General features: G+C 47.8%; 1 protein-coding gene and 1 long non-coding RNA gene across 2 annotated transcripts in view; one reads left to right on the forward strand and one right to left on the reverse strand.

Moving 5' to 3' along the window:
- LOC140392872 (uncharacterized) overlaps positions 1–17,638 on the reverse strand; it is a 40,116-nt gene extending 22,478 nt beyond the window's left edge. Inside the window, exons 1-2 of the long non-coding RNA XR_011935445.1 lie at positions 17,534–17,638; positions 88–134 (exon numbers count right to left, since the gene is read on the reverse strand). This is a non-coding gene — a long non-coding RNA (uncharacterized lncRNA). The remainder of the gene's footprint in view (positions 1–87; positions 135–17,533) is intronic.
- Positions 17,622–26,052, forward strand: part of LOC140392871 (uncharacterized) — a 46,007-nt gene continuing 37,576 nt past the window's right edge. Inside the window, exon 1 of the mRNA XM_072478613.1 lies at positions 17,622–17,775. Coding sequence (XP_072334714.1) covers positions 17,722–17,775 — 54 coding nt within the window. The 5' untranslated portion in view covers positions 17,622–17,721. The remainder of the gene's footprint in view (positions 17,776–26,052) is intronic.

Consider the following 26,052-nt stretch of genomic DNA (forward strand, 5'->3'; position numbering starts at 1 on the left):
GCTCGAGGGGCCAGATGGCCTACTCCTGCTTCTAGTTCTTATGTTCTTATTATCTAAAACTACAATAAAATAATGAGCTATAGTTACCCCACCACTCCGTTCCGTCAGCTATTTCTTCAGCTGGGCGACCCTACCTAGATTAAAGACAAAGAAACAGCCATAATCATTTTTGTTCTCCATTTTGGTAGGAAGAACAGCAAAAGGGTTTATTATTTAAAATATAAAATATTAAAACTGCTGTGCAGAGGGACGTGGGTGTCCTGGTACATGAGTCGCAAAAAGTTGGTTTGCAGGTGCAGCAGGTGATTATGAAGGCGAATGGAGTTTTGTCCTTCATTGCAAGAGGGATGGAGTTTAAGATAAGGGAGGTTATGCTGCAACTGTTTAAGGTGTTAGTGAGGCCACACCTGGAGTATTGTGTTCAGTTTTGGTCTCCTTACCTGAGAAAGGACGTACTGGCACTGGAGGGTGTGCAGAGGAGATTCACTAACTTAATCCCAGAGCTGAAGGGGTTGGATTACGAGGAGAGGTTGAGTAGACTGGGACTGTACTCATTGGAATTTAGAAGGATGAGGGGGGATCTTATAGAAATATATAAAATTATGAAGGGAATAGATAGGATAGATGCGGGCAGGTTGTTTCCACTGGCGGGTGAAAGCAGAACTAGGGGGCATAGCCTCAAAATGAGGGGAAGTAGATTTAGGACTGAGTTTAGGAGGAACTTCTTCACCTAAAGGTTTGTGAATCTCTGGAATTCCTTGCCCAGAGAAGCAATTGAGGCTCCTTCATTGAATGTTTCAAGATAAAGATAGATAGTGTTTTGAAGAATAAGGGAATAAACGGTATAGTGTTCGGGTGGGAAAGTGGAGCTGAGTCCACGAAAGATCAGCCATGATCTCAGTGAATGACCGAGCAGGCTCGAAGGGTCAGATGGCCTAGTCCTGCTCCTAGTTCTTATGTTCTTATCACCAGGCCCCCTTGCCCAAGTCCAACTTTAATAAAAAAAAATAATATCCGTCTGACAAAGGAAGAAAAAAATATAAACTTGCACAAGAAACTCCAACAAATGCCCGTAACCACATGCCCTCCCAAAAAATATAAAGGCCTCGAGAATATTATGAATAACTCGCACACGCCCATGCTTCTGATAGTCACTCTTTTGGATTGGATTGGATTTGTTTATTGTCATGTATACCGAAGTACAGTGAAAAGTATTTTTCTGCGAGCAGCTCAACAGATCATTAAGTACATGAAAAGAAATGGAAATTAAAGAAAATACATAATAGGGCAACACAAGGTACACAATGAAACTACATAAACACCGACATCGGGTGAAGCCTACAGGGGTGTAGTGTTAATGAGGTCAGTCCATAAGAGGGTCGTTTAGGTGTCTGGTAACATAGAACATAGAACAATACAGCGCAGTACAGGCCCTTCGGCCCACGATGTTGCACCGAAACAAAAGCCATCTAACCTACACTATGCCATTATCATCCATATGTTTATCCAATAAACTTTTAAATGCCCTCAATGTTGGCGAGTTCACTACTGTAGCAGGTAGGGCATTCCACGGCCTCACTACTCTTTGCGTAGAGAACCTACCTCTGACCTCTGTCCTATATCTATTACCCCTCAGTTTAAAGTTATGTCCCCTCGTGCCAGCCATATCCATCCGCGGGAGAAGGCTCTCACTGTCCACCCTATCCAACCCCCTGATCATTTTGTATGCCTCTATTAAGTCTCCTCTTAATCTTCTTCTCTCCAACGAAAACAACCTCAAGTCCATCAGCCTTTCCTCATAAGATTTTCCCTCCATACCAGGCAACATCCTGGTAAATCTCCTCTGCACCCGCTCCAAAGCCTCCACGTCCTTCCTATAATGCGGTGACCAGAACTGTACGCAATACTCCAAATGCGGCCGTACCAGAGTTCTGTACAGCTGCAACATGACCTCCCGACTCCGGAACTCAATCCCTCTACCAATAAAGGCCAACACTCCATAGGCCTTCTTCACAACCCTATCAACCTGGGTGGCAACTTTCAGGGATCTATGTACATGGAAACCTAGATCCCTCTGCTCATCCACACTTTCAAGAACTTTACCATTCGCCAAATATTCCGCATTCCTGTTATTCCTTCCAAAGTGAATCACCTCACACTTCTCTACATTAAACTCCATTTGCCACCTCTCAGCCCAGCTCTGCAGCTTATCTATATCCCTCTGTAACCTGCTACATCCTTCCACACTATCGACAACACCACCGACTTTAGTATCGTCTGCAAATTTACTCACCCACCCTTCTGCGCCTTCCTCTAGGTCATTGATAAAAATGACAAACAGCAACGGCCCCAGAACAGATCCTTGTGGTACTCCACTTGTGACTGTACTCCATTCTGAACATTTCCCATCAACCACCACCCTCTGTCTTCTTTCAGCTAGCCAATTTCTGATCCACATCTCTAAATCACCCTCAATCCCCAGCCTCCGTATTTTCTGCAATAGCCTACCATGGGGAACCTTATCAAACGCTTTGCTGAAATCCATATACATCACATCAACTGCTCTACCCTCATCTACCTGTTCAGTCACCTTCTCAAAGAACTCAATAAGGTTTGTGAGGCATGACCTACCCTTCACAAAGCCATGCTGACTATCCCTGATCATATTATTCCTATCTAGAATATTATAAATCTTGTCTCTTATAATCCCCTCCAAGACTTTACCCACTACAGACGTGAGGCTCACCGGTCTATAGTTGCCGGGGTTGTCTCTGCTCCCCTTTTTGAACAAAGGGACCACATTTGCTGTCCTCCAGTCCTCTGGCACTATTCCTGTAGCCAATGATGACATAAAAATCAAAGCCAAAGGTCCAGCAATCTCTTCCCTGGCCTCCCAGAGAATCCTAGGATAAATCCCATCAGGTCCCGGGGACTTATCTATTTTCAGCCTGTCCAGAATTGCCAACACCTCTTCCCTACGTACCTCAATGCCATCTATTCTATTAGCCTGGGGCTCAGCATTCTCCTCCACAACATTATCTTTTTCCTGAGTGAATACTGACGAAAAATATTCATTTAGTATCTCGCCTATCTCTTCAGACTCCACACACAATTTCCCATCCCTGTCCTTGACTGGTCCTACTCTTTCCCTAGTCATTCGCTTATTCCTGACATACCTATAGAAAGCTTTTGGGTTTTCCTTGATCCAGACAAGTCCAGACCTCATGGAGAAACTGCGAACTCTGAAACAGTTCCGAACTTCAGGTAAAATTGATGTAAATTGGAAAATATTAAAGCAGCAATTTCAACTGTACCTCTCTGCCTCAGATTTAGATACCGCTAGTGATAACAGAAAACTTGTGTTATTTTTAACAATGGTTGGACCACAGGCTATTGAACTATATAACTCTTTTCAATTCTCCACGGAAGATGATAAAATAAATTTGATAAAGTTATTAACAAATTTGATCTTCATTGCAAAGTTCAAATTAATGAAACGTATGAACGGTTTGTCTTTAAAACGAGAGTGCAGAAAGATGGAGAATCCATAAATTGCTTCATTACTGATTTAAGATTAAAGTCACACACCTGTAATTTCTTAATTTCGTCAGACTCAATGATCAAGGATCAAATCATTTTTGGCATCAAAGATGAGAAACTCAGAGAACGTTTATGAAGGCAAAAAGAATTAAAATTGGAAGATGCAATTGAAATGTGTAGAGCGAACGAAACATCCAAAAATCAGTATTCAGAAATGCTAATTCAGGGAAAGGGTGCAAAAACGCACCTCTGGGCCGAATGCGTTGGATCTGTGGCGCAGTTGAGAAAAATTTGCACATGCGCACTTCAACAAACTACGCGAATTGGATGAAGACCATTCTGCGCATGCACGCAACCAATTTGCGCATGACAAAAGCAACGTCATGACGTGTGGACGTTGTGGACACGCCCACCCACATAAAAAATGTCCAGCACATGGAAAAACGTGCTCCAAACATGGCTGACCGAATCACTTTGCTGTTCAATGCAGAACTGCATTGAAAGGGACACACTTCAAAACTTCAAATTTATGAAGAAACACTTGTATGTTCACAGTGTTAATACAAGTGCAGACACCTCCAAAATGGATAACCCTAATGTTAATATAGATGCTTATTGGCTTGAAGATTCTTTATTTGTGGGAATTGTTGAGAAGTTCCAGACAACTGTAAAGAACACTTTGTATCCACAGATACTGCATCCCATGCAATCGATTAACACGGAACCTGAATGGAATACTCCATTACAAGTCAATGGTTCTGAGATTGTGTTCAAACTGGACCCTGGAGCATCTGCAAATTTAATTAATACTCTTGATTTATCACAACTTTGTCATAGTCCTATGATTCAGAAAGCCGACTGCCACTTACGTAACTACAATGGTAACACGATTACTTCTTTAGGGTCATGCTATCCCTTAGTGACAGACAACACTGTGAAATCATTGAAGTTCGAGATTGTAGAAGCCAAATGATCTTCACTATTAGAAGCACAAGCCTGTCAAGACTTACACCTTGTGAAACAAACCTAAAGCACAGCCAAACCTCTTCCATCTGTGCAGAAAGATATTGAAAGCATCCTCACTAAATTTCCTCAGGTATTTGAAGGTATGAGTACTCTTCCTTTTCAATACAATATTCAACTAAAAGCAAATGCTAAACCAGTGGGACACTCTCCAAGATGAGTTCCTGCTCCGTTACCTGACCGCATCAAGCAAGAACTGGAACGAATGCAGCACCTTGGAATCATTTCCAAGATCACAGAACCTACTGATTGGGTCAGCTCAGTGCGTTAAGAAACCCAATGGTGACCTCAGGATTTGTATTGATCCGAAGGATCTGAATACAAACAGCAGACGTGAACACTATCATCTCTTCCAATTTGGTCTACTGCATTCGCTGCTCCCAATGTGGTCTCCTCTATATCGAAGAGACCAAACGCAGACTGGGTGATCGCTTTGCTGAGCATCTTCGGTCTGTGCGCATTCAGGACCCTGACCTTCCTGTTGCTTGCCATTTTAACAAAAGACCCTGCTCCCATACCCACATGTCTGTTCTTGGCCTGCTGCAATGTTCCAGTGAACGCAACGCAAACTGGGGGAACAACATCTCATCTTCCGGTTAGGCACGCTACAGCCTTCCGGCCTGAACATCGAATTCAACAACTTCAGATGATCAGCTCTACCCCACCTCGACCCATTTGTTTTCATTTCATTTTAACTGTCTTTTATACCATTTCTTTCTTTCTTAATATACATTTAATTTCCACCCCCACCCCCAATCTTATCCACCTTTCCTTTACCTTTCTCCTCTTTGCTTCCCCCTTCCCCTCCCCCCACATCTACAGTTCATCCTCTGATGTTAGTTTCCCTGCTGTTTGACCCTTCACATCTTTTGTTCTCTCTAGGGACTGCCATTAGCACTCTTTTCCCTTGGTTTCTGTGGCCACTAGCACCCGGTTTCCCTGGGTTTCTGTGGCTATGACTCATCTTTCATTCTCACTCCACAGTATAAATATTTCCCAATTTCGCTGTCTGTTAGGTTTGACAAAGAGTCATCAGATTCGAAACGTTAGCTCTTTTCCCTCCCTACAGATGCTGCCAGACTTGCTGAGATTTTTCAGAACTTTCTCTTTCGTTTCAGATTCCAGCATCTGCAGTCATTTGCTTTTAACCAGTGAGCACTCTGCTAATTAATCATGATGTAGACATAAGAAACTCTGAACGAATAAAGCCACATCCATCTTAATTAAAACCATGGAGACTGGCTCAGTTAGAGACTGAAGTACAATGCATGTTGTACATGTTGCAGCAACAAGTGAAAACACTGTTGTCCACAGTACGCCAAGTAGGGTCTGAGAGATTGATGGCCATACTAGTGGACAAACTGGTGTTGGCCACTCTGGACTTTTCCAGACCATTTAAAATGGTCACAGATGCCAGTGACCTGGGGTGGGGGCAGCGTTACTACAAGGTGATGATACAGGAATAGAGAGGCCAGTGGGATATTTTTTGGAAAAGCTAAATCCGTGACAAAGAACAGATTTCACCATTGAGAAGGCAGCTTTAGCTTTGCTGCTAGCTCTGCAGCACTTTGAGTGTATGTCCACCATGGCAATCAACAAAGCTTGGTTTATATAGACCACAATCCACTTGCATTTATCGAGAAGGTTAAAACCCGGAACACAAGTGAGGTATGTATGGGGTGAGAGGTGTATGGGGGTGAGGGATGTATTAAGTGTGGGGTGTATGGGGTGAAAGGGTATTGAGTGAGGGGTGTGTTGAGTGAGAGGAGGCATTTAGTGAGGGGGGCAATGAGTGAGGGGTGTATGGACTGAGCGGATTTTGTGGAACATTTTGTGACTGGGAGTATTTTGTGACTGGTGTATTGAGTGAGGGGTGTATTTAATGAGGCGTATATGGGGTGAGGTGGGATTGAATTGAGGCATGAATGAGTTGATGCGTATTGAGGGAGGGATGCATGGGGTGAGGGCAAATTGAGTGAGGGTGTTTTGAGTGAGGGGTGTATTGAATGAAGGGTGTTTGGGCTGAGAGGTATATTTGAGTGAGAGATTGAGGGATTTTGGGGTGACGGGATATTTATTGCAGGGTATGTGGTGTGAGGGGGTTAGGAATGAGGGGTTAAGGGATGAGGGGATAAATTGTGAGCGGGGTATTGCGTGAGGGGTATATAGTGTGGGAGATATGGGGTGAGGAGGCTATGGAATGAGGGGGGTATTGAGAGAGGGGTTTATCAAGTGAGGGGCAATGCGCTGAGGGGTGTAAGTGGTGCGGGATGTATTAAGTGTGGGGTGTATGGGGTGAAGGGGTATTTAGTGAGGGGTGTATGAGGTGAGGGTGTATTGAGTGAAGGTGTACAGTGGGGGATATTGAGTGAGGGTGTGTTGAGAGAGGGATTTAGCGAGTGAGGAATGTATGTGCTGTGGGGTGTATGTAGTGAGGAGTATATTGAGTGAGGGGTGTATTGGGGTATATGGTGTGAGGGGGTGTATGGTGTGAGGAGGGATTGAGTGAGAAGGTATTGAGGGAGGGGGTTGAGTGAGGGATATATGGGTTTGAGGGGGTATTTAGTAAGGGTGTATTGAGTGAGGGGGTATTGAGTGAGGGGGTATTGAGTGAGGTATGTATAGTGTGAGGTATTTAGTGAGGGGGTATTGAGTGAGGGATGATTAGGGTATACGGTGTGAGGAGGTAATGAATGAGGGGGTATTGAGTGAGGGATGTCTGATGTGAAGTATTTAGCGAGGGGTATTGAGTGAGGAGGCATTGAGTGATGGGGTATTGAGTGAGGGACGTATGGGTGTGAGGTATTGAGTGAGGGGTATTGAGTGAGGGATGTATGGTGTGAGGCCCTGAGTGAGGAGGTATTGAGTGAGGGAGTATTGAGTGAGGGATGTATGATGTGAGATATTTAGTGAGGGGTTATGTTATGGGCCAGGGTTTAGAGAACCCCAAAGTGTATCATGAAGTTCACCTAATAGATTGTGGTGTGGGGAGCACACGGCCCACTCTACAGGCGTGGTACAGCAGAAATGGAAAAGTAATTTTTTATGCAAAACGATGTTTATTCTATGAACTCAAGTTAACCTTTTTAAAACATACAGTGAACATCTTAGCAACCATCAATTCAAATACAGCCCTCAAAGAATACAACACTAAGTAATCCTTAATAACTTCCAAAACAACATCCAGAAGACAGAAGAAACACCTTTTACCAGAAGCACATCAGGTTTACATTCACTACTGAAAACATTTATAATTCTGAATTCACCAAATGATCAAGAGATAGTCTTTTCATGGCAGAGAGATCAACAGTACACCTGCTCTGTCTGGCTTCAGCTCCAACACTGAAAACAAAACTAAAACACACCCTGCAGCAAAGAGCCTAAAACGAAAGTAAAAAGCTGAAAGACAGCCCAGCTCCACCCACACTCTGACATCACTAACAAACACCCATTTCTTAAAGGTGCCCATTTCTTAAAGGTACTCTCACATGACACCTCCCCCAAAGAAAAAAACAAACCATCAACTTCAAGATGGTTTCATTTTTCACCTTTTCACCATTCTTTAAGAATGCACACAGTAAATATACTTTTTCATTTCAAAAAACAACACACGCAAACAGATATAATAATATAGTCCATTTCTGTTCTTCTTCCTCCAACTGAAATCCTTCTCGGTTGACAGTCTCTTTGAACAAGAAGGTCCTTGCACGATCCGTCCATTTCTCTACGCCTCGGCATTTCTCTTTAAAGTCAGATACTTTAGTTCAATCTCATCACAGTGTCCCTTGTAATTCTCCAATACATGAGCATTGGTTATCACAGCTTTCAGGCAGTCAAATGTCGGTTGAAACTCAGCTGTCCATTGAAATTTTCGACGTTTCTTCAGCAAGTCCATCGGTGGAGCAATCACGCTACAAAACGTTTGCACAAATGTTCGATCAAATCCACTAATGCCAAGAAAACGCATTATTTCCCTTCGTCTTGAGGGTATCGGAAACTCCTCAATAACTGTTGGTTTCACATCCCGTGTGACCATTCGACCCTGTCCGATTTTATGGCCAAGGAAAGTGACTTGGGCTTTTCCAAATTCACTTTTGGCTAGGTTTATCACCAAACCTGCCTCCTGAAGTTGATCAAATAACTCCATCAGGTGTTTTAAATGTTCTGTCCATGTCTGGCCGAAAATTACCAGATCGTCGATGTATACCGCACAATTGGGTAATCCTGAAACAACTTTTTTAATTAACCGTTGAAATGTGGCTGGGACATTTTTCATGCCAAGTGGCATAACTTTGAATTGGTATATACCATCTGGAATCACAAAAGCTGAAATCTCCTTCGCCCTTTCGGATAAAGGAAGCTGCCAGTTAACTTTAAGAAAATCCAGTTTGGAAATAAAAGCTGATTGTCCCACTTTCTCAATGTAATCCTTGAAACGTGGGCTAGGATAAGAGTCCGTTCTTGTAACTGCATTAACCTTTCTAGAGTCCATACACAACCGTTGGGTACCATCTGGTTTAGGTACCATCACTTTGGGTGAGCTCCATTGGCTGCAACCCACTACAATTATGCCATTGTTAAGCATACTCTCAATCTCTTTGTTAACCTGTGCCAATTTTAAAGGGTTAAGTCTGTATGGATGTTGTTTGGTTGGAACAGCATTTCCCACATCTACATCATGTATAGCCATTTTAGTACTTCCCAATTTATCTCCACAAACTTGCCAATGTGATATCAATAACTCTTTCAGGTCAGTCCGTTTTTCCTCTGGAAGGTAACTCAACAATTTATCCCAATTTTTAAGAACATCCTCGTTTTCCAATTTAATTTGAAGTATATCAAATTTACATTCATCTGGATTTGGTTCATCACTTTGAGTTAGAATCATTTAAACCTCCTCTTTTTCTCTCCTTCCCTTTCAAAGTACCTTTTAAGCATATTCACATGACACGCTCGGTGTGTTTTCCTTCTATCTGGTGTTTTACCACATAATTCACCTCACTTAATTTATTTTCAATCTGATAAGGTTCACAAAAACTTGCTTTTAACGGTTCACCTACCATTGGTAACAATACTAAAACTTTATCTCCACAGGCAAAACTACGAACTTTGGATTTCCTGTCCGCTACCCGTTTCATCACATTTTGTGCAACTTTTAAATGTTGTCCGGCCATTTCACCTGCTCTATTTAATCATTCCCTAAAATTTGACATGTAATCCAATAATGTAATTTCTGATTTCTCATTCACCAATTTTTCCTCAATCAATTTAAGTGGTCTTCTTACCTCATGACCAAAAATTAGTTCAAAAGGACTAAATTTGGTTGACTCATTAGGTGCATCCCTAATTGCAAACAGTATAAAATGAATTCCTTTATCCCAATCCTCTGGATAATCTTGACAATCAGCCCTCAACATTGTCTGTAATGTCTGATGCCACCTTTCCAACGCTCCCTGCGATTCTGGATGGTACGCAGTTGATTTAAATTGTTTTATTCCTAAACTATCCATTACTTCTTTGAATAACCTTGAGGTAAAATTTGATCCTTGATCCAATTGTACATCTGTGGGTAGTCCATATCTAGTAAATACTTTAAGTAACTCCTTCACAATCTTTTTAGTTGTAATATTACGTACTGGAATGGGTATTAAGGGCGCTGGTTTTATCACTGCTTGAGGTTTCCCTATCACTTGACCTGTGTGACATGATTGACAAAATTCAACAACATCTTTATGTAGTCCAGGTCAATAAAAATGTTTTTGTATTTCAGCTTGAGTTTTCCTTATTCCCAAATGACCTCCCACTGGTTCCTCAATACTGGCAATACTACTTGATGAACTTCTGCCCACTTTTCTTCCGCTGCACATGTAAAGGTCTCCATTTTCTCAGCAACACATCACTTACGGTAATAACACTCTGGTATACACTCAGATTCCTCTTCCGCATATGCTTTCTGAAACATCCGTTTTATTTCTATATCCATTTGTTGTAACTCCGCCAATTTGCCTGAACTAAAAATATCCACCTCATCCTCCACCTGTTCTTGTTCTTTTTCAACCATCTGATCAAAAATCGTTACTGATAATTGCAATTCCACTTCATCTTCACTCTTCGATATCTCCTCTTGTCTTAACCTGTGACTTTGCGACCTTGTTACCACACAATCCGGAAGAATCCCAGTATATTCGTCCTTCAACACTTCAATTGTCTGATTTTCCACTGGCTTATCAACCGCAGTAGGCATCACTCCCACCTGCAATCCAGCTATTTCATTACCAAGACAAACTGTATTCCTGGACAAGATAGTTTATCTATTACTCTCCTACCACTTCATCACTCTTCACTGGACTTTCCAACCTTACCTTATATAATTGAACACTACACCTCTCACCATGAATTCCACTTATTACCACCTTTTCGGGCAACATTCTTCCCAAACTACATAACTCCACATCTCTTACTATTAAAGATTGACTAGCTCCCGTGTCTCTTAAAATTGTGACTTCTTTACCTGCTCCACCTGATACACATGAGTAAACTTTACCCACACAAGTAAATTCTTTAAAGACATCTGGCATCTTCTTATCAACCACCTCTTGATCTTTTGCACCTCCTTCGCTTCACTTGGGCTTTCCTTTACCGCTTTCACAAATCCCACTGTCTTATCCTGTTTTACCACATCAGCCTTCCCAGTGCTTTTCTTCAACCAACAACACTGACTTTACATGGCCTAGTTTATTACAGTGAAAACATTTGAAACTTTTCATGTTTCTTCCACCTTCCTGGATTTCTTTTTTAGTCTGACGTACACTCTCCTTATTATCTCCCATCAGGTCACCTTTCCCACTTGAGTATTTTTCATCTCCCCAGTTTCTATCCCACACAGGCTGAAACTGATGTCGGAAACCAAGCTTTGATTTATGAACTAATTCATAATCATCTTCCATTTCCGCTGCTAATCTCGCAGTTTTAACCCTCTGCTCTTTCACATGAGTTCTCACTACATCAGGTATTGAATTTTTAAACTCCTCCAAAAGTATAATTTCTCTGAGAGCTTCATACGTTTGGTCTATTTTCAAAGCCCTTATCAACCTATCAAAATTATCCTGTTTGGTCCTTTCAAACTCCATGTATGTTTGACCAAATTCTTTCCTTACATTTCTAAACCTTTGTCTGTAAACTTCAGGCACCAGATCATATACACCTAAGATGGATTTTTTCACCTACTCATACGTCCCAGATACCTCTTCCGGTAGTGATGCAAACACTTCACTAGCTCTACCTACCAGCTTTGTTTGAATCAGTAATACCCACATGTCCTGTGGCCATTTCCTTTGTTTAGCTACCTTCTCAAATGAAATCAAAAAGGCTTCTACCTCTGTCATGTGAGAGTACCTTTAAGACATGGATGTTTAAGCAATGTACCTTTAAGAAACCAGTGATGTCAGAGAGTGGGTGGAATGGGCTTTAGATCAGCCATTTTGCAGATTTTAGTTTCAGTTTGAAAAAGAGCTTGTGTGTGTCTGTGTGTTTCCAGAGAGCTGCAGTTTGGAGGAAATTAACTGGGTGTTTGTCTGTGTTTTGCAGTGAGCTGGATTTGCTGTGATATCTGCCATGAAAGTTTATCTCTGGATCATTTGGGTGATTTAAACTCATAATTGTAAAGCCTTTAACCTGATGTGATTCTGTTTAAAGCTGTTAAGTCTCTTGGAAGTTTGAAGGAACATTTTGAGGAATTGTTTACTGTTGCAATATTTTCTGAGTTATCTTTGAAGTAAGGGGTGTTAAGAGAGCCAATGTTTATTTAAGATGTTAAGTTGAGTTCATGGAATAAAAATTGTTTTGTGTTTAAAAACCCACGTGTCCATAATTGTAATCCCACGCCTAGGGAACAAGCCGTGTGCTAGGAAAAGCAACAAATACATTAAAGGGGGAGGTTGGCTGAACTCCATGATACATTTTGGGGTTCTGAAAATGCCTCGCCCATAACACCTCCTTATCATCAAACCTTGGCAATGCTTGGACATATTTAAATAGATTTCCACCAAGCCTTTGACTGTTACGGTCTTTCTCACTATCCTCATCACCGTCATCCAACTGTACATTTCCCTTTACGCCTGCCAATTTTAACTGGCTGTCATGTTTCATGGCCATTTTCTGAAGTTCAACTCTCTCTCTTTATCTTTTCCCCTGATCTGTATCTCCCTTTCTCTTTGTTCTGCTTGGGCTATTCTTTCTTTTCTCCTTTCTTCTCTCTCTTTCGTATTCAAGCTGCTTTAATTCTTTCTCATGTTACATTTGTTTAATTTGTAACTGAATTTTTGCCATTTCTAAAGAGTCAAATTGTATGTCAGGCAACTTTAAATGCTTAGCCACCGCCATAATTACCTCATCTTTTCACATTTTGTCAGGGAATGTTAACTGCAATGTTTTTGCCAAATCTTACAGTCTGCTTTTAGTCTCTGTCCGTAAGGTACTGCGTGTGACCGTCTCCACCCCCAAAAACATCAGAGCTTCTGAAAGAGCCATTGTCCACAACACACTCCCCACTTAAACTAGAATACCACACCTGAAAAGCAACCACAATATGCTCACCCTTCACTGTCTTTAAGTTCACTCAGCCAATCCAATAGATAGACTTTTATCCCTGATGAGCCACCAGTTTGTTATGGGCCAGGGTTTAGAGAACCCCAGAGTGTATCATGGAGTTCACCTGACCCGCAACTTTTAATAGATTGTGGTATGGGGAGCACACGGCCCACTCTACAGGTGTGGTACAGCAGAAATGGAAAAGTAATTTTTTATACAAAACTATGTTTATTCTATGAACTCAAGTTAACCTTTTTAAAACATAACAGTGAATATCTTAGCAACCATCAATTCAAATACAACCCCCAAAAAATACAACATTAAGTAATCCTTAATAACTTCCCAAATAACATCAAGCAGACAGAAGAAACACCTTTTAGCAGAAGCACATCAGGTTTATATTCACTACTGAAAACATTTATAATTCTGAATTCACTAGATGATCAAGAGATAGTCTTTTCATGGCAGAGAGATCAACAGCACACCTGCTCTGTCTGGCGTCAGCTCCAACACTGAAAACGAAACTAAAGCACACCCTGCAGCAAGCTGCCTAAAATGAAAGTAAAAAGCTGACAGACAGCCCAGCTCCACCCACACTCTGACATCACTAATAAACACCCATTTTGTAAAGGTACTCTCACATGACAGGTATTGAGTGAGGGGGTATTGAGTGAGGGATGTATGGTGTGAGGAAGTATTGAGAGAGGGAGTATAGAGTGAAGGGGTATTGAGTGAGGGGGTATTGAGTGAGGGGGTGTTGAGTGAGGTGGTATTTAGTGAAGAGGTGTTGAGTGAGGGATGTATGGGGTGTATTGAGTGAGGGGGTATTGAGTGAGGGGATATTGAGTGAGGTATGTATGGGGTGTGTGGTGTGAGGGAGTATTGAGTGAGGAGGTGTTGACTGAGGAATGTATGGGGTGTATTGAGTGAGGGAGTATTGAGTGAGGGGGTATTAAGTGAGGGATGTATGGGGTGTATGGTGTGAGGATGTATTGAGTGAGGAGGTGTTGAGTGAGGGATGTATGGGGTGAATAGAGTGAGGGGCTATTGAGTAAGGGATGTATGGGGTGTATGGTGTGAGGACGTATTGAGTGAGGGATGTATGGGGTGTATGGTGTGAGAAGGTATTGAGTGAGGAGATATTGAGTGAGGGATGTATGGCTGTGAGGTACTGAGTGAGGGTATTGAGTGGATATTCAGTGAGGGATTGAGTGAGGAGGTACTGAGTGAGGGGCTATTGAGTGAGGGATGTATGGGATGTATTGAGAGAGGGGGTATTGAGTGAGGGATGTATGTGGTGTATTGAGTGAGGGGTATTGAATGAAGGATGTATGAGGTGTATTGAGGAAGGGGGTATTGAGTGAGGGATGTATGGGGTGCATTGAGGGAGGGGGTATTGAGTGAGGGATGTATGTGGTGTATTGAGTGAGGGTATTGAGTAAAGGATGTATGGGGTGTATTGAGGGAGGGAGAATTGAGTGAGGGATGTATGGGATGTATTGAGGGAGGTGGTATTGAGTGAGGGATGTATGGGGTGTATTGAGGGAGGGGGTATTGAGTGAGGGATGTATGTGGTATTGAATGAGGGATGTATGGGTGTGAGGAGGTATTATTGAGCGAGGGGGTATTGAGTGAGGGGGTATTGAGTGAGGGATGTATGGGTGTGAGGAGGTATTATTGAGTGAGTGGGTATTGAGTGAGGGATGTATGGGTGTGAGGAGGTATTATTGAGTGAGGGGGTATTGAGTGAGGGACGTATGGGTGTGACGAGGTATTATTGGGTGAGGGGGTATTGAGTGAGGAGGTGTTGAATGAGGGATGTATGGGTGTGAGGAGGTATTATTGAGTGAGGGGGTTTTGAGTGAGGGATGTATGGGTGTGATGAGGTATTATTGAGTGAGGGGGTATTGAGTGAGGGATGTATGGGTGTGAGGAGGCATTATTGAGTGAGGGGGTATTGAGTGAGGGATGTATGGGTGTGAGGAGGTATTATTGAGTGAGGGGGTAATGAGTGACAGATGTATGGGTGTGAGGAGGTATTATTGAGTGAGGGGGTATTGAGTGAGGAGGTATTGAATGAGGGATGTATGGGTGTGAGGAGGTATTGTTGAGTGAGGGGGTATTGAGTGAGGGTTGTATGGGTGTGAGGAGGTATTAGTGAGTGAGGAGATATTGAGTGAGGGATCTATGGGGTGTATTGAGTGAGGAGGTATTGAGTGAGGAGGTATTGACTGAGGGATGTATGGGTGTGAGGAGGTATTAGTGAGTGAGGAGATATTGAGTGAGGGATCTATGGGGTGTATTGAGTGAGGAGGTATTGAGTGAGGAGATATTGAATGAGGGACGTATGGGTGTGAGGAGCTATTATTGAGTGAGGGGGTATTGAGTGAGGGATGTATGGATGTGAGGAGGTATTATTGAGTGAGGGGGTATTGAGTGAGGGATGTATGGGTGTGAGGAGGTATTATTGAGTGAGGGGGTATTGAGTGACGGATGTATGGATGTGAGGAGGTATTATTGAGTGAGGGGGTATTATTGAGTGAGGGGGTATTGAATGAGGGACGTATGGGTGTGAGGAGGTATTATTGAGTGAGGGGGTATTGAGTGAGGAGGTATTGAATGAGGGATGTATGGGTGTGAGGAGGTATTATTGAGTGAGGGGGTATTGAGTGAGGGGGTATTGAATGAGGGATGTATGGGTGTGAGGAGGTATTATTGAGTGAGGGGGTTTTGAGTGAGGGATGTATGGGTGTGAGGAGGTATTATTGAGTGAGGGGGTATTGAGTGAGGGATGTATGGGTGTGAGAGAGGTATTATTGAGTGAGGGGGTATTGAGTGAGGGATGTATGGGTGTGAGGAGGTATTATTGAGTGAGGGGGTATTGAGTGACGGATGTATGGGTGTGAGGAGGTATTATTGAGTGAGGGGGTATTGAGTGAGGGATGTATGGGTGTGAGGAGGTATTATTGAGTGAGGGGGTATTGAGTGATGGATGTATGGGTGTGAGGAGGTATTGAGTGAGGGGGTATTGAGTGAGGGATGTATGGGTGTGAGGAGGTATTATTGAGTGAGGGGGTATTGAGTGACGGATGTATGGGTGTGAGGAGGTATTATTGAGTGAGGGGGTATTGAGTGACGGATGTATGGGTGTGAGGAGGTATTATTGAGTGAGGGGGTATTGAGTGAGGGATGTATGGGTGTGAGGAGGTATTATTGAGTGAGGGGGTATTGAGTGACGGATGTATGGGTGTGAGGAGGTATTATTGAGTGAGGGGGTATTGAGTGAGGGATGTGTTGGTGTGAGGAGGTATTAGTGAGTGAGGGGGTATTGAGTGAGGGATGTGTGGTGTGAGGAGGTATTAGTGAGTGAGGTGGTATTGAGTGATGGATGTGTGGGTGTGAGGAGTTATTAGTGAGTGAGGGGGTATTGAGTGAGGGATGTGTGGGTGTGAGGAGGTATTATTGAGTGAGGGGGTATTGAGTGAGGGATGTGTGGGTGTGAGGAGGTATTATTGAGTGAGGGGGTATTGAGTGAGGGATGTATGGGTGTGAGGAGGTATTATTGGGTGAGGAGGTATTGAGTGAGGGACGTATGAGTGTGAGGAGGTATTATTGAGTGAGGGGGTATTGAGTGAGGGATGTATGGGTGTGAGGAGGTATTATTCAGTGAGGGGGTATTGAGTGAGGGATGTATGGGTGTGAGGAGGTATTATTGAGTGAGGGGGTATTGAGTGTGGGATGTATGGGTGTGAGGAGGCATTATTGAGTGAGGGGGTATTGAGTGAGGGATGTGTGGGTGTGAGGAGGTATTATTGAGTGAGGGGGTATTGAGTGAGGGATGTATGGGTGTGAGGAGGTATTATTGAGTGAGGGGGTATTGAGGGATGTGTGGGTGTGAGGAGGTATTATTGAGTGAGGGGGTATTGAGTGTGGGATGTATGGGTGTGAGGAGGTATTATTGAGTGAGGGGGTATTGAGTGAGGGATGTATGGGTGTGAGGAGGCATTATTGAGTGAGGGGGTATTGAGTGAGGGATGTATGGGTGTGAGGAGGTATTATTGAGTGAGGGGGTATTGAGTGAGGGATGTATGGGTGTGAGGAGGTATTATTGAGTGAGGGGGTATTGAGTGAGGGATGTATGGGTGTGAGGGGACATGGGCTCTTATCTGGAGGAGGGTGAAGTTGGGCTCTGTTTGAAAAGGGGAGATGATAAACTGTAAGTTGGTCTTTGGGGCGGTTGTGTAATTTTTATGTTTTGTTTAACATATATTTCCGAAAAAAATTGTGACTCATGGCTGGAGAATGTGACATTGACACAGGGCCAGTTTCCCTGCCCCCCTCCACGAGGGTGTGTAACCCCTGCGAGCTTTACCCCCCTCACCTCGGCGCCCAGCTCGGGCAGGACATGGGGGGTCTCTGACCTCCAGCTTAGCTGCTCTCTCCCACCCGCACAGCGACCCCCATCCATCGCCCACTCTCTCCGGGAAATCACACGGCTCTCCCATCGCACTTCCTCAATCGCTCGACAGCTCGCCCAGCAATTGCGCAAGATCCCCTCCTTCTGTCAAAATGAAGCGCCCCGGACAAAAAGTACTCTCCTCGCTCTGTCTCCTCGGGATCTCTGTGAGTGTTTTCCAACATTTAATGTCGTCTAGGAGATCGTTCGGGTGGGCTTGGAGGGATTGAGAGGGAGGTGGGTCGGTGAGGGATTGAAGAATTGAGAGGGGGAGGTTGGTGGTGGGGGAGGGAGAGGGAATGATGAAACTCTGAGGAAGAGGCTGTGGGAATGGTGAGTGTGTGTGTGAGGGAGAAGACTGTGAGTGAGAATGTGAGAGAGGGAATGTGTGTGTGGGAGGGAGAGAGACCGTGTGTGTTTGAGGCAGACAGATTGTGAGTGAGTGTGAGAGGGAATGTATGTGTGAGGGAGAGAGACTGAGTGTGAGGGAGACATTGTGAGTAAGAGAGTATGAGAGGGAATGTGTGTGTGAGGGAGAGAGACTGTGTGTGAGGGAGACATTGTGAGTAAGAGTGTGAGAGGGAATGTGTGTGTGAGGGAGAGATACTGTGAGGGAGACAGATTGTGAGTGAGAAAGTGTGAGTGTGTGTGTGTGAGAGAGAGACTGTGTGGGAGAGGGGGAGACAGAGAGTGTGTGTGTGAGAATGTGTGGGGTAGAGATTGTGTTTGTGGGAGGGAGGGGGAGAGATTGTGTTTGTGGGAGAGGGGGAGAGATTGTGTTTGGGAGAGGGGAGAGATTGTGTTTGTGGGAGAGAGGGGGAGAGATTGTGTGTGTGCGAGAGAGTGGGAGAGATTGTGTGTGGGAGAGAGAGGGGAAGAGATTGTGTTTGTGGGAGAGAGGGGTAGAGATTGTGTGTGTGGGGGAGAGAAGAGATTGTGCTTGTGGGAGAGAGGGGGAGAGATTGTGTGTGAGAGAGGGGAAGAGAGACCGGGAGAGAGTGTGTGGGAGAGAGTGAGGGAGAGTGTGTGGGAGAGAGTGAGGGGGAGAGATTGTGTGTGTGGGAGAAGGGGAGAGATTGTGTGTGTGGGAGAGGAGAGTGAGGGAGAGATTGTGTGTGTGGGAGAGAGTGAGGGGGAGAGATTGTGTTTGTGGGAGAGTGAGGGAGAGATTGTGTGCGGGAGAGGAGAGTGAGGGAGAGATTGTGTTTGTGGGAGAAAGTGAGGGGGAGAGATTGTGTGTGTGGGAGAGAGTGAGGGGGAGAGATCATGTTTGTGGGAGAGAATGAGGGGGAAAGATTGTGTTTGTGAGAGAGAGTGAGGGGGAGAGATTGTGTTTGTGGGAGTGAGAGGGAGAGAGATTGTGTTTGTGTGGGAGAGGGGGAGAGATTGTGTTTGTGGGAGAGGGGGAGAGATTGTGTATGTGGGAGACGGGGAGAGATTGTGTTTGTGGGAGAGGGGGAGAGATTGTGTTTGTGGGAGAGGGGGAGAGATTGTGTTTGGGAGAGAGTGAGGGGGAGAGATTGTGGATGGGAGAGAGGGAGATATTGTGCGTGTATGAGAGGGGGAGAGATTGTGTTTGTGAGAGAGAATGAGGGGGAGAGATTGTGTTTGTGAGAGAGAGTGAGCGGGAGAGATTGCGTTTGTGGGAGTGAGAGGGAGAGAGATTGTGGTTGTGTGGGAGAGGGGAAGAGATTGTGTTTGTGGGAGAGAGGGGGAAAGATTGTGTGTGTGGGAGAGGAGAGTGAGGGAGAGATTGTGTGTGTGGGAGAGAGGGGGAGAGATTGTGTGTGTGGGAGAGGAGAGTGAGGGAGAGATTGTGTGTGTGGGAGAAGGGGAGAGATTGTGTGTGTGGGAGAGGAGAGTGAGGGAGAGATTGTGTGTGTGGGAGAGAGTGAGGGGGAGAGATTGTGTGTGTGGGAGAGTGAGGGAGAGATTGTGTGTGTGGGAGAGGAGAGTGAGGGAGAGATTGTGTTTGTGGGAGAAAGTGAGGGGGAGAGATCGTGTGTGTGGGAGAGAGTGAGGGGGAGAGATTGTGTGTGTGGGAGAGTGAGGGAGAGAGATTGTGTGTGTGAGAGAGGAGAGTGAGGGAGAGATTGTGTGTGTGGGAGAGGAGAGTGAGGGAGAGATTGTGTGTGTGAGAGAGGAGCGTGAGGGAGAGATTGTGTTTGGGAGAAAGTGAGGGAGAGATCGTGTGTGTGGGAGAGAGTGAGGGGGAGAGATTGTGTGTGTGAGAGAGGAGAGTGAGGGAGAGATTGTGTGTGTGAGAGAGGAGAGTGAGGGAGAGATTGTGTTTGTGGGAGAAAGTGAGGGGGAGAGATCGTGTGTGTGAGAGAGAGTGAGGGGGAGAGATTGTGTGTGTGGGAGAGGAGAGTGAGGGAGAGATCGTGTGTGTGGGAGAGAGTGAGGGGGAGAGATTGTGTGTGTGGGAGAGTGAGGGAGAGATCGTGTGTGTGGGAGAGACTGAGGGGGAGAGATTGTGTGTGTGGGAGAGAGTGAGGGGGAGAGATTGTGTGTGTGGGAGAGGAGAGTGAGGGAGAGATCGTGTGTGTGGTAGAGAGTGAGGGGAGAGATTGTGTGTGTGAGAGAGGAGAGTGAGGGAGAGATCGTGTGTGTGGGAGAGGAGACTGAGGGAGAGATTGTGTGTGTGAGAGAGGAGAGTGAGGGAGAGATTGTGTGTGTGGGAGAGGAGACTGAGGGTGAGATTGTGTTTGTGGGAGAAAGTGAGGGGGAGAGATTGTGTGTGTGGGAGAGAGTGAGGGGGAGAGATTGTGTGTGGGAGAGGAGAGTGAGGGAGAGATCGTGTGTGTGGGAGAGAGTGAGGGGGAGAGATTGTGTGTGTGAGAGAGGAGAGTGAGGGAGAGATTGTGTGTGTGAGAGAGGAGAGTGAGGGAGAGATTGTGTGTGTGGGAGAGGAGAGTGAGGGAGAGATTGTGTTTGTGGGAGAAAGTGAGGGGGAGAGATTGTGTGTGTGGGAGAGAGTGAGGGGGAGAGATTGTGTGTGTGGGAGAGGAGAGTGAGGGAGAGATCATGTGTGTGGGAGAGAGTGAGGGGGAGATTGTGTGTGTGGGAGAGAGTGAGGGGGAGAGATTGTGTGTGTGTGAGAGTGAGGGAGAGATTGTGTGTGTGGGAGAGAGTGAGGGGGAGATTGTGTGTGTGGGAGAGAGTGAGGGGGAGAGATTGTGTGTGTGGGAGAGGAGAGTGAGGGAGAGATCGTGTGTGTGGGAGAGAGTGAGGGAGAGATCGTGTGTGTGGGAGAGTGAGGGAGAGATTGTGTGTGTGGGAGAGGAGAGTGAGGGAGAGATCGTGTGTGTGGGAGAGAGTGAGGGGGAGAGATTGTGTGTGTGGGAGAGGAGAGTGAGGGAGAGATCGTGTGTGTGGGAGAGAGTGAGGGAGAGATCGTGTGTGTGGGAGAGTGAGGGAGAGATTGTGTGTGTGGGAGAGGAGAGTGAGGGAGAGATCGTGTGTGTGGGAGAGAGTGAGGGGGAGAGATTGTGTGTGTGGGAGAGGAGAGTGAGGGAGAGATCGTGTGTGTGGGAGAGAGTGAGGGAGAGATCGTGTGTGTGGGAGAGTGAGGGAGAGATTGTGTGTGTGGGAGAGGAGAGTGAGGGAGAGATTGTGTGTGTGGGAGAGTGAGGGAGAGATTGTGTGTGTGGGAGAGAGTGAGGGGGAGATTGTGTGTGTGGGAGAGAGTGAGGGAGAGATTGTGTGTGTGGGAGAGGAGAGTGAGGGAGAGATTGTGTGTGTGGGAGAGTGAGGGAGAGATTGTGTGTGTGGGAGAGTGAGGGAGAGATTGTGTGTGTGGGAGAGAGTGAGGGAGAGATTGTGTGTGTGGGAGAGGAGAGTGAGGGAGAGATCGTGTGTGTGGGAGAGTGAGGGAGAGATCGTGTGTGTGGGAGAGTGAAGGAGAGATTGTGTGTGTGGGAGAGGAGAGTGAGGGAGAGATCGTGTGTGTGGGAGAGTGAGGGAGAGATCGTGTGTGTGGGAGAGTGAGGGAGAGATTGAGTGTGTGGGAGAGGAGACTGAGGGTGAGATTGTGTTTGTGGGAGAAAGTGAGGGGGAGAGATTGTGTGTGTGGGAGAGAGTGAGGGGGAGAGATTGTGTGTGTGGGAGAGGAGAGTGAGGGAGAGATCGTGTGTGTGGGAGAGAGTGAAGGGGAGAGATTGTGTGTGTGAGAGAGGAGAGTGAGGGAGAGATTGTGTGTGTGAGAGAGGAGAGTGAGGGAGAGATTGTGTGTGTGGGAGAGGAGAGTGAGGGAGAGATTGTGTTTGTGGGAGAAAGTGAGGGGAGAGATTGTGTGTGTGGGAGAGAGTGAGGGGGAGAGATTGTGTGTGTGGGAGAGGAGAGTGAGGGAGAGATCATGTGTGTGGGAGAGAGTGAGGGGGAGATTGTGTGTGTGGGAGAGAGTGAGGGGAGAGATTGTGTGTGTGTGAGAGTGAGGGAGAGATTGTGTGTGTGGGAGAGAGTGAGGGGGAGATTGTGTGTGTGGGAGAGAGTGAGGGGGAGAGATTGTGTGTGTGGGAGAGGAGAGTGAGGGAGAGATCGTGTGTGTGGGAGAGAGTGAGGGAGAGATCGTGTGTGTGGGAGAGTGAGGGAGAGATTGTGTGTGTGGGAGAGGAGAGTGAGGGAGAGATCGTGTGTGTGGGAGAGAGTGAGGGGGAGAGATTGTGTGTGTGGGAGAGGAGAGTGAGGGAGAGATCGTGTGTGTGGGAGAGAGTGAGGGAGAGATCGTGTGTGTGGGAGAGTGAGGGAGAGATTGTGTGTGTGGGAGAGGAGAGTGAGGGAGAGATCGTGTGTGTGGGAGAGAGTGAGGGGGAGAGATTGTGTGTGTGGGAGAGGAGAGTGAGGGAGAGATCGTGTGTGTGGGAGAGAGTGAGGGAGAGATCGTGTGTGTGGGAGAGTGAGGGAGAGATTGTGTGTGTGGGAGAGGAGAGTGAGGGAGAGATTGTGTGTGTGGGAGAGTGAGGGAGAGATTGTGTGTGTGGGAGAGAGTGAGGGGGAGATTGTGTGTGTGGGAGAGAGTGAGGGAGAGATTGTGTGTGTGGGAGAGGAGAGTGAGGGAGAGATTGTGTGTGTGGGAGAGTGAGGGAGAGATTGTGTGTGTGGCAGAGTGAGGGAGAGATTGTGTGTGTGGGAGAGAGTGAGGGAGAGATTGTGTGTGTGGGAGAGGAGAGTGAGGGAGAGATCGTGTGTGTGGGAGAGTGAGGGAGAGATCGTGTGTGTGGGAGAGTGAAGGAGAGATTGTGTGTGTGGGAGAGGAGAGTGAGGGAGAGATCGTGTGTGTGGGAGAGTGAGGGAGAGATTGTGTGTGTGGGAGAGTGAGGGAGAGATTGTGTGTGTGGGAGAGGAGAGTGAGGGGGAGAGATTGTGTGTGTGGGAGAGGAGAGTGAGGGAGAGATTGTGTGTGTGGGAGAGTGAGGGAGAGATTGTGTGTGTGGGAGAGTGAGGGAGAGATTGTGTGTATGGGAGAGAGTGAGGGGGAGAGATTGTGTGTGTGGGAGAGTGAGGGAGAGATCGTGTGTGTGGGAGAGACTGAGGGGGAGAGATTGTGTGTGTGGGAGAGTGAGGGAGAGATTGTGTGTGTGGGAGAGGAGAGTGAGGGAGAGATCGTGTGTGTGGCAGAGTGAGGGAGAGATTGTGTGTGTGGGAGAGAGTGAGGGAGAGATCGTGTGTGTGGGAGAGTGAGGGAGAGATTGTGTGTGTGGGAGAGTGAGGGAGAGATTGTGTGTGTGGGAGAGTGAGGGAGAGATTGTGTGTGTGGGAGAGGAGAGTGAGGGGGAGAGATTGTGTGTGGGAGAGAGTGAGGGGGAGAGATTGTGTGTGTGGGAGAGAGTGAGGGGGAGAGAATGTGTGTGGGAGAGAGTGAGGGGGAGAGATCGTGTGTGTGGGAGAGAGTGAGGGGGAGATTGTGTGTGTGGGAGAGGAGAGTGAGGGGGAGAGATTGTGTGTGGGAGAGAGTGAGGGGGAGAGATTGTGTGTGTGGGAGAGTGAGGGAGAGATTGTGTGTGTGGGAGAGTGAGGGGGAGAGATTGTGTGTGGGAGAGAGTGAGGGGGAGAGATTGTGTGTGTGGGAGAGAGTGAGGGGGAGAGATTGTGTGTGGGAGAGAGTGAGGGGGAGAGATCGTGTGTGTGGGAGAGAGTGAGGGGGAGATTGTGTGTGTGGGAGAGGAGAGTGAGGGGGAGAGATTGTGTGTGGGAGAGAGTGAGGGGGAGAGATTGTGTGTGTGGGAGAGTGAGGGAGAGATTGTGTGTGTGGGAGAGGAGAGTGAGGGGGAGAGATTGTGTGTGGGAGAGAGTGAGGGGGAGAGATCGTGTGTGTGGGAGAGAGTGAGGGGGAGAGATTGTGTGTGTGGGAGAGTGAGGGAGAGATTGTGTGTGTGAGAGAGGAGAGTGAGGGGGAGAGATTGTGTGTGTGGGGAGCGGAGAATCGGTGCCGGCGCGTTTGGCGTGTCGCGGGGCGCTCGATGCGGCCTTCTGCCGATTCTCCGGCCCGGATGTGCCGAGCGTCCGCTCTAAAAAGGCAGAGACCCACCGGCGCCGTCCACACCTGGTCGCAGCCGACGGGAACTCTGCGCGCAGGGTCGGGGGCGGCCTGTGGGGGGGCGGCCCGACTCCGGGGGGGGGGGCCTCCGATGGGGCTTGGCCCACGATCGGGGCCCACTGATCAGTGGGCCAGCCTCTCGCTCCCCGGGCCTATTTTCTTACGCGCCGGCCCCTGAACTCCCGCACTATTTTGCGTCGGGGCCGGCACGTTGAGGGAGGCCACCGTGCACGCGCAGGTTGGCGTGCCACACAGTTTGCGCCGGGATGGTTTACGACAGAATCGGAGCGGCGCCGCCTTTGCGATGCTCTGCCCCCTCCAAAGCGGTGTACTCGCACGCCACGTATCGATGGCCTCAGGACATTGCCTGAGGCCCGCCCCCGATGCTCCGCCCCCGACCGGCAGAGTTCCAGACGGCGTGGGTCTCTGATGGTCTCATCCGTCTGGAACTCGGCATGGCAGCTGTGGACTCAGTCCAGCGCCGCCACAGTCGGGGAAGGGCCGACCGGGGGGGAACATTGTCCGGGACTGGGGGCACTGAGATGGTCCAGGGCGCGTGAGCCGGCTGCAGTGGGAACTATTTCGCGTGCCAGGTCCGCGAATGGCAACCATGTAGCACGGCATGGCCACTGCAAGCCACCGCCGTGCGCATGCGCGGCCACGGACCTGGCAATTCTCCAGGGCGTATCGGCAGTTAGAGCCGGGTGCTCTGCGCTGCCGTCCTGCTAGCCCCCAGCAAAACGGGGAATCGCTGGTCGTTTTGCGCCAGTTTTTCTGACGTAAAATGCCACTGTTCCCATGCCAGACTGGGGACATGGCCCCAGAATCGGATATTCCAGCCCATTGTGTGTGAGAGAGAGAAACATTCGGCGGGATTCTCCAATCCCGCAGCAGAGCGTTTACGATGGCGCGAATGGGCTGCTCCCAGGACTAATTCTGGCCCCTACAGGGGGCCAGTACAGTGCTGGAGTGGTTCACGAACTGTGTGCCGCGGGATCTGCGCATGCGCAGTGGCCTCCTTCAGGAAAGGAGGCCCCCAGCCACCCAGGCCGGCCCGCCGATCGGTGGGCCCCAATCGCGGGCCAGGCCACATCGGAGGCCCCCCTGGGGTCGGAGCACCCTCCCCCCTCCCCCCCCCCACCCCCACAGGTCGCCACCTGACCCTTCAACGCCGAGGCCCCGCTGGCCCAGAGCAGGTTAGAACTCCGCCGGCGGGACTGAATTCTTTTCTTACGGCCGCGAGGCCTTTCCGGGCCGGAGATTCGGCAGGCCGGCCGCGTAGAGCAGCCCGCGACCGGCGCTGCGCCAATCACGTTGGCGCCACGCCAACCACGCCGGTGCCACTGCCGCCGATTCTCTGCGGAGAATCGCGTGCCGGCGCGGGGCGGGGTCGGCTGTTCGCCGGGTTTCTACGTCCCGGCCCAGGGCTGGGAGAATTCCCTCCATTTGGTGTGAGAGAGAGGCTGAGAGATTGTGGGTGGGATGCTCCGACCCCCCCCGCCGGGTCGGGGAATCGCTGGGGGGGGGCGGGTTGAATCCCACCCCGCCGCTCCGCCGCCATCTGTCGAATTCTCCGGTGCCGGTTTTCGGGTGGGGATCATGGGGCGTTGGCAGCGGCTCCGGGCTCCGATGGGCCGAGCAGCCACCCGTTTTCAGCCAGTCCCGCCGGCGTAAAATGGACATGGTCCATCCCGGCAGGACCTGGCTTGGGGGGGCAGCTACCGGAGTCCTCGGGGGGGAGGGGGGGGGGAGGATCTGGTCCCGGTGGGGGCCTCCTATGGGGGCCTGGCCTCCGATCGGGGCCCACCGATCTGCAGGCGGGCCTGTGCCGTGGGGGCACTCTTTCCCTCCGCGCCGGCCTCTGTAAGGAGTGGAGCGCCATGGCCGGCGCAGAGAAGAATCCCCC

Source organism: Scyliorhinus torazame, chromosome 16, assembly GCF_047496885.1.
Source record: "Scyliorhinus torazame isolate Kashiwa2021f chromosome 16, sScyTor2.1, whole genome shotgun sequence".
Lineage (NCBI taxonomy): Eukaryota > Metazoa > Chordata > Chondrichthyes > Carcharhiniformes > Scyliorhinidae > Scyliorhinus > Scyliorhinus torazame.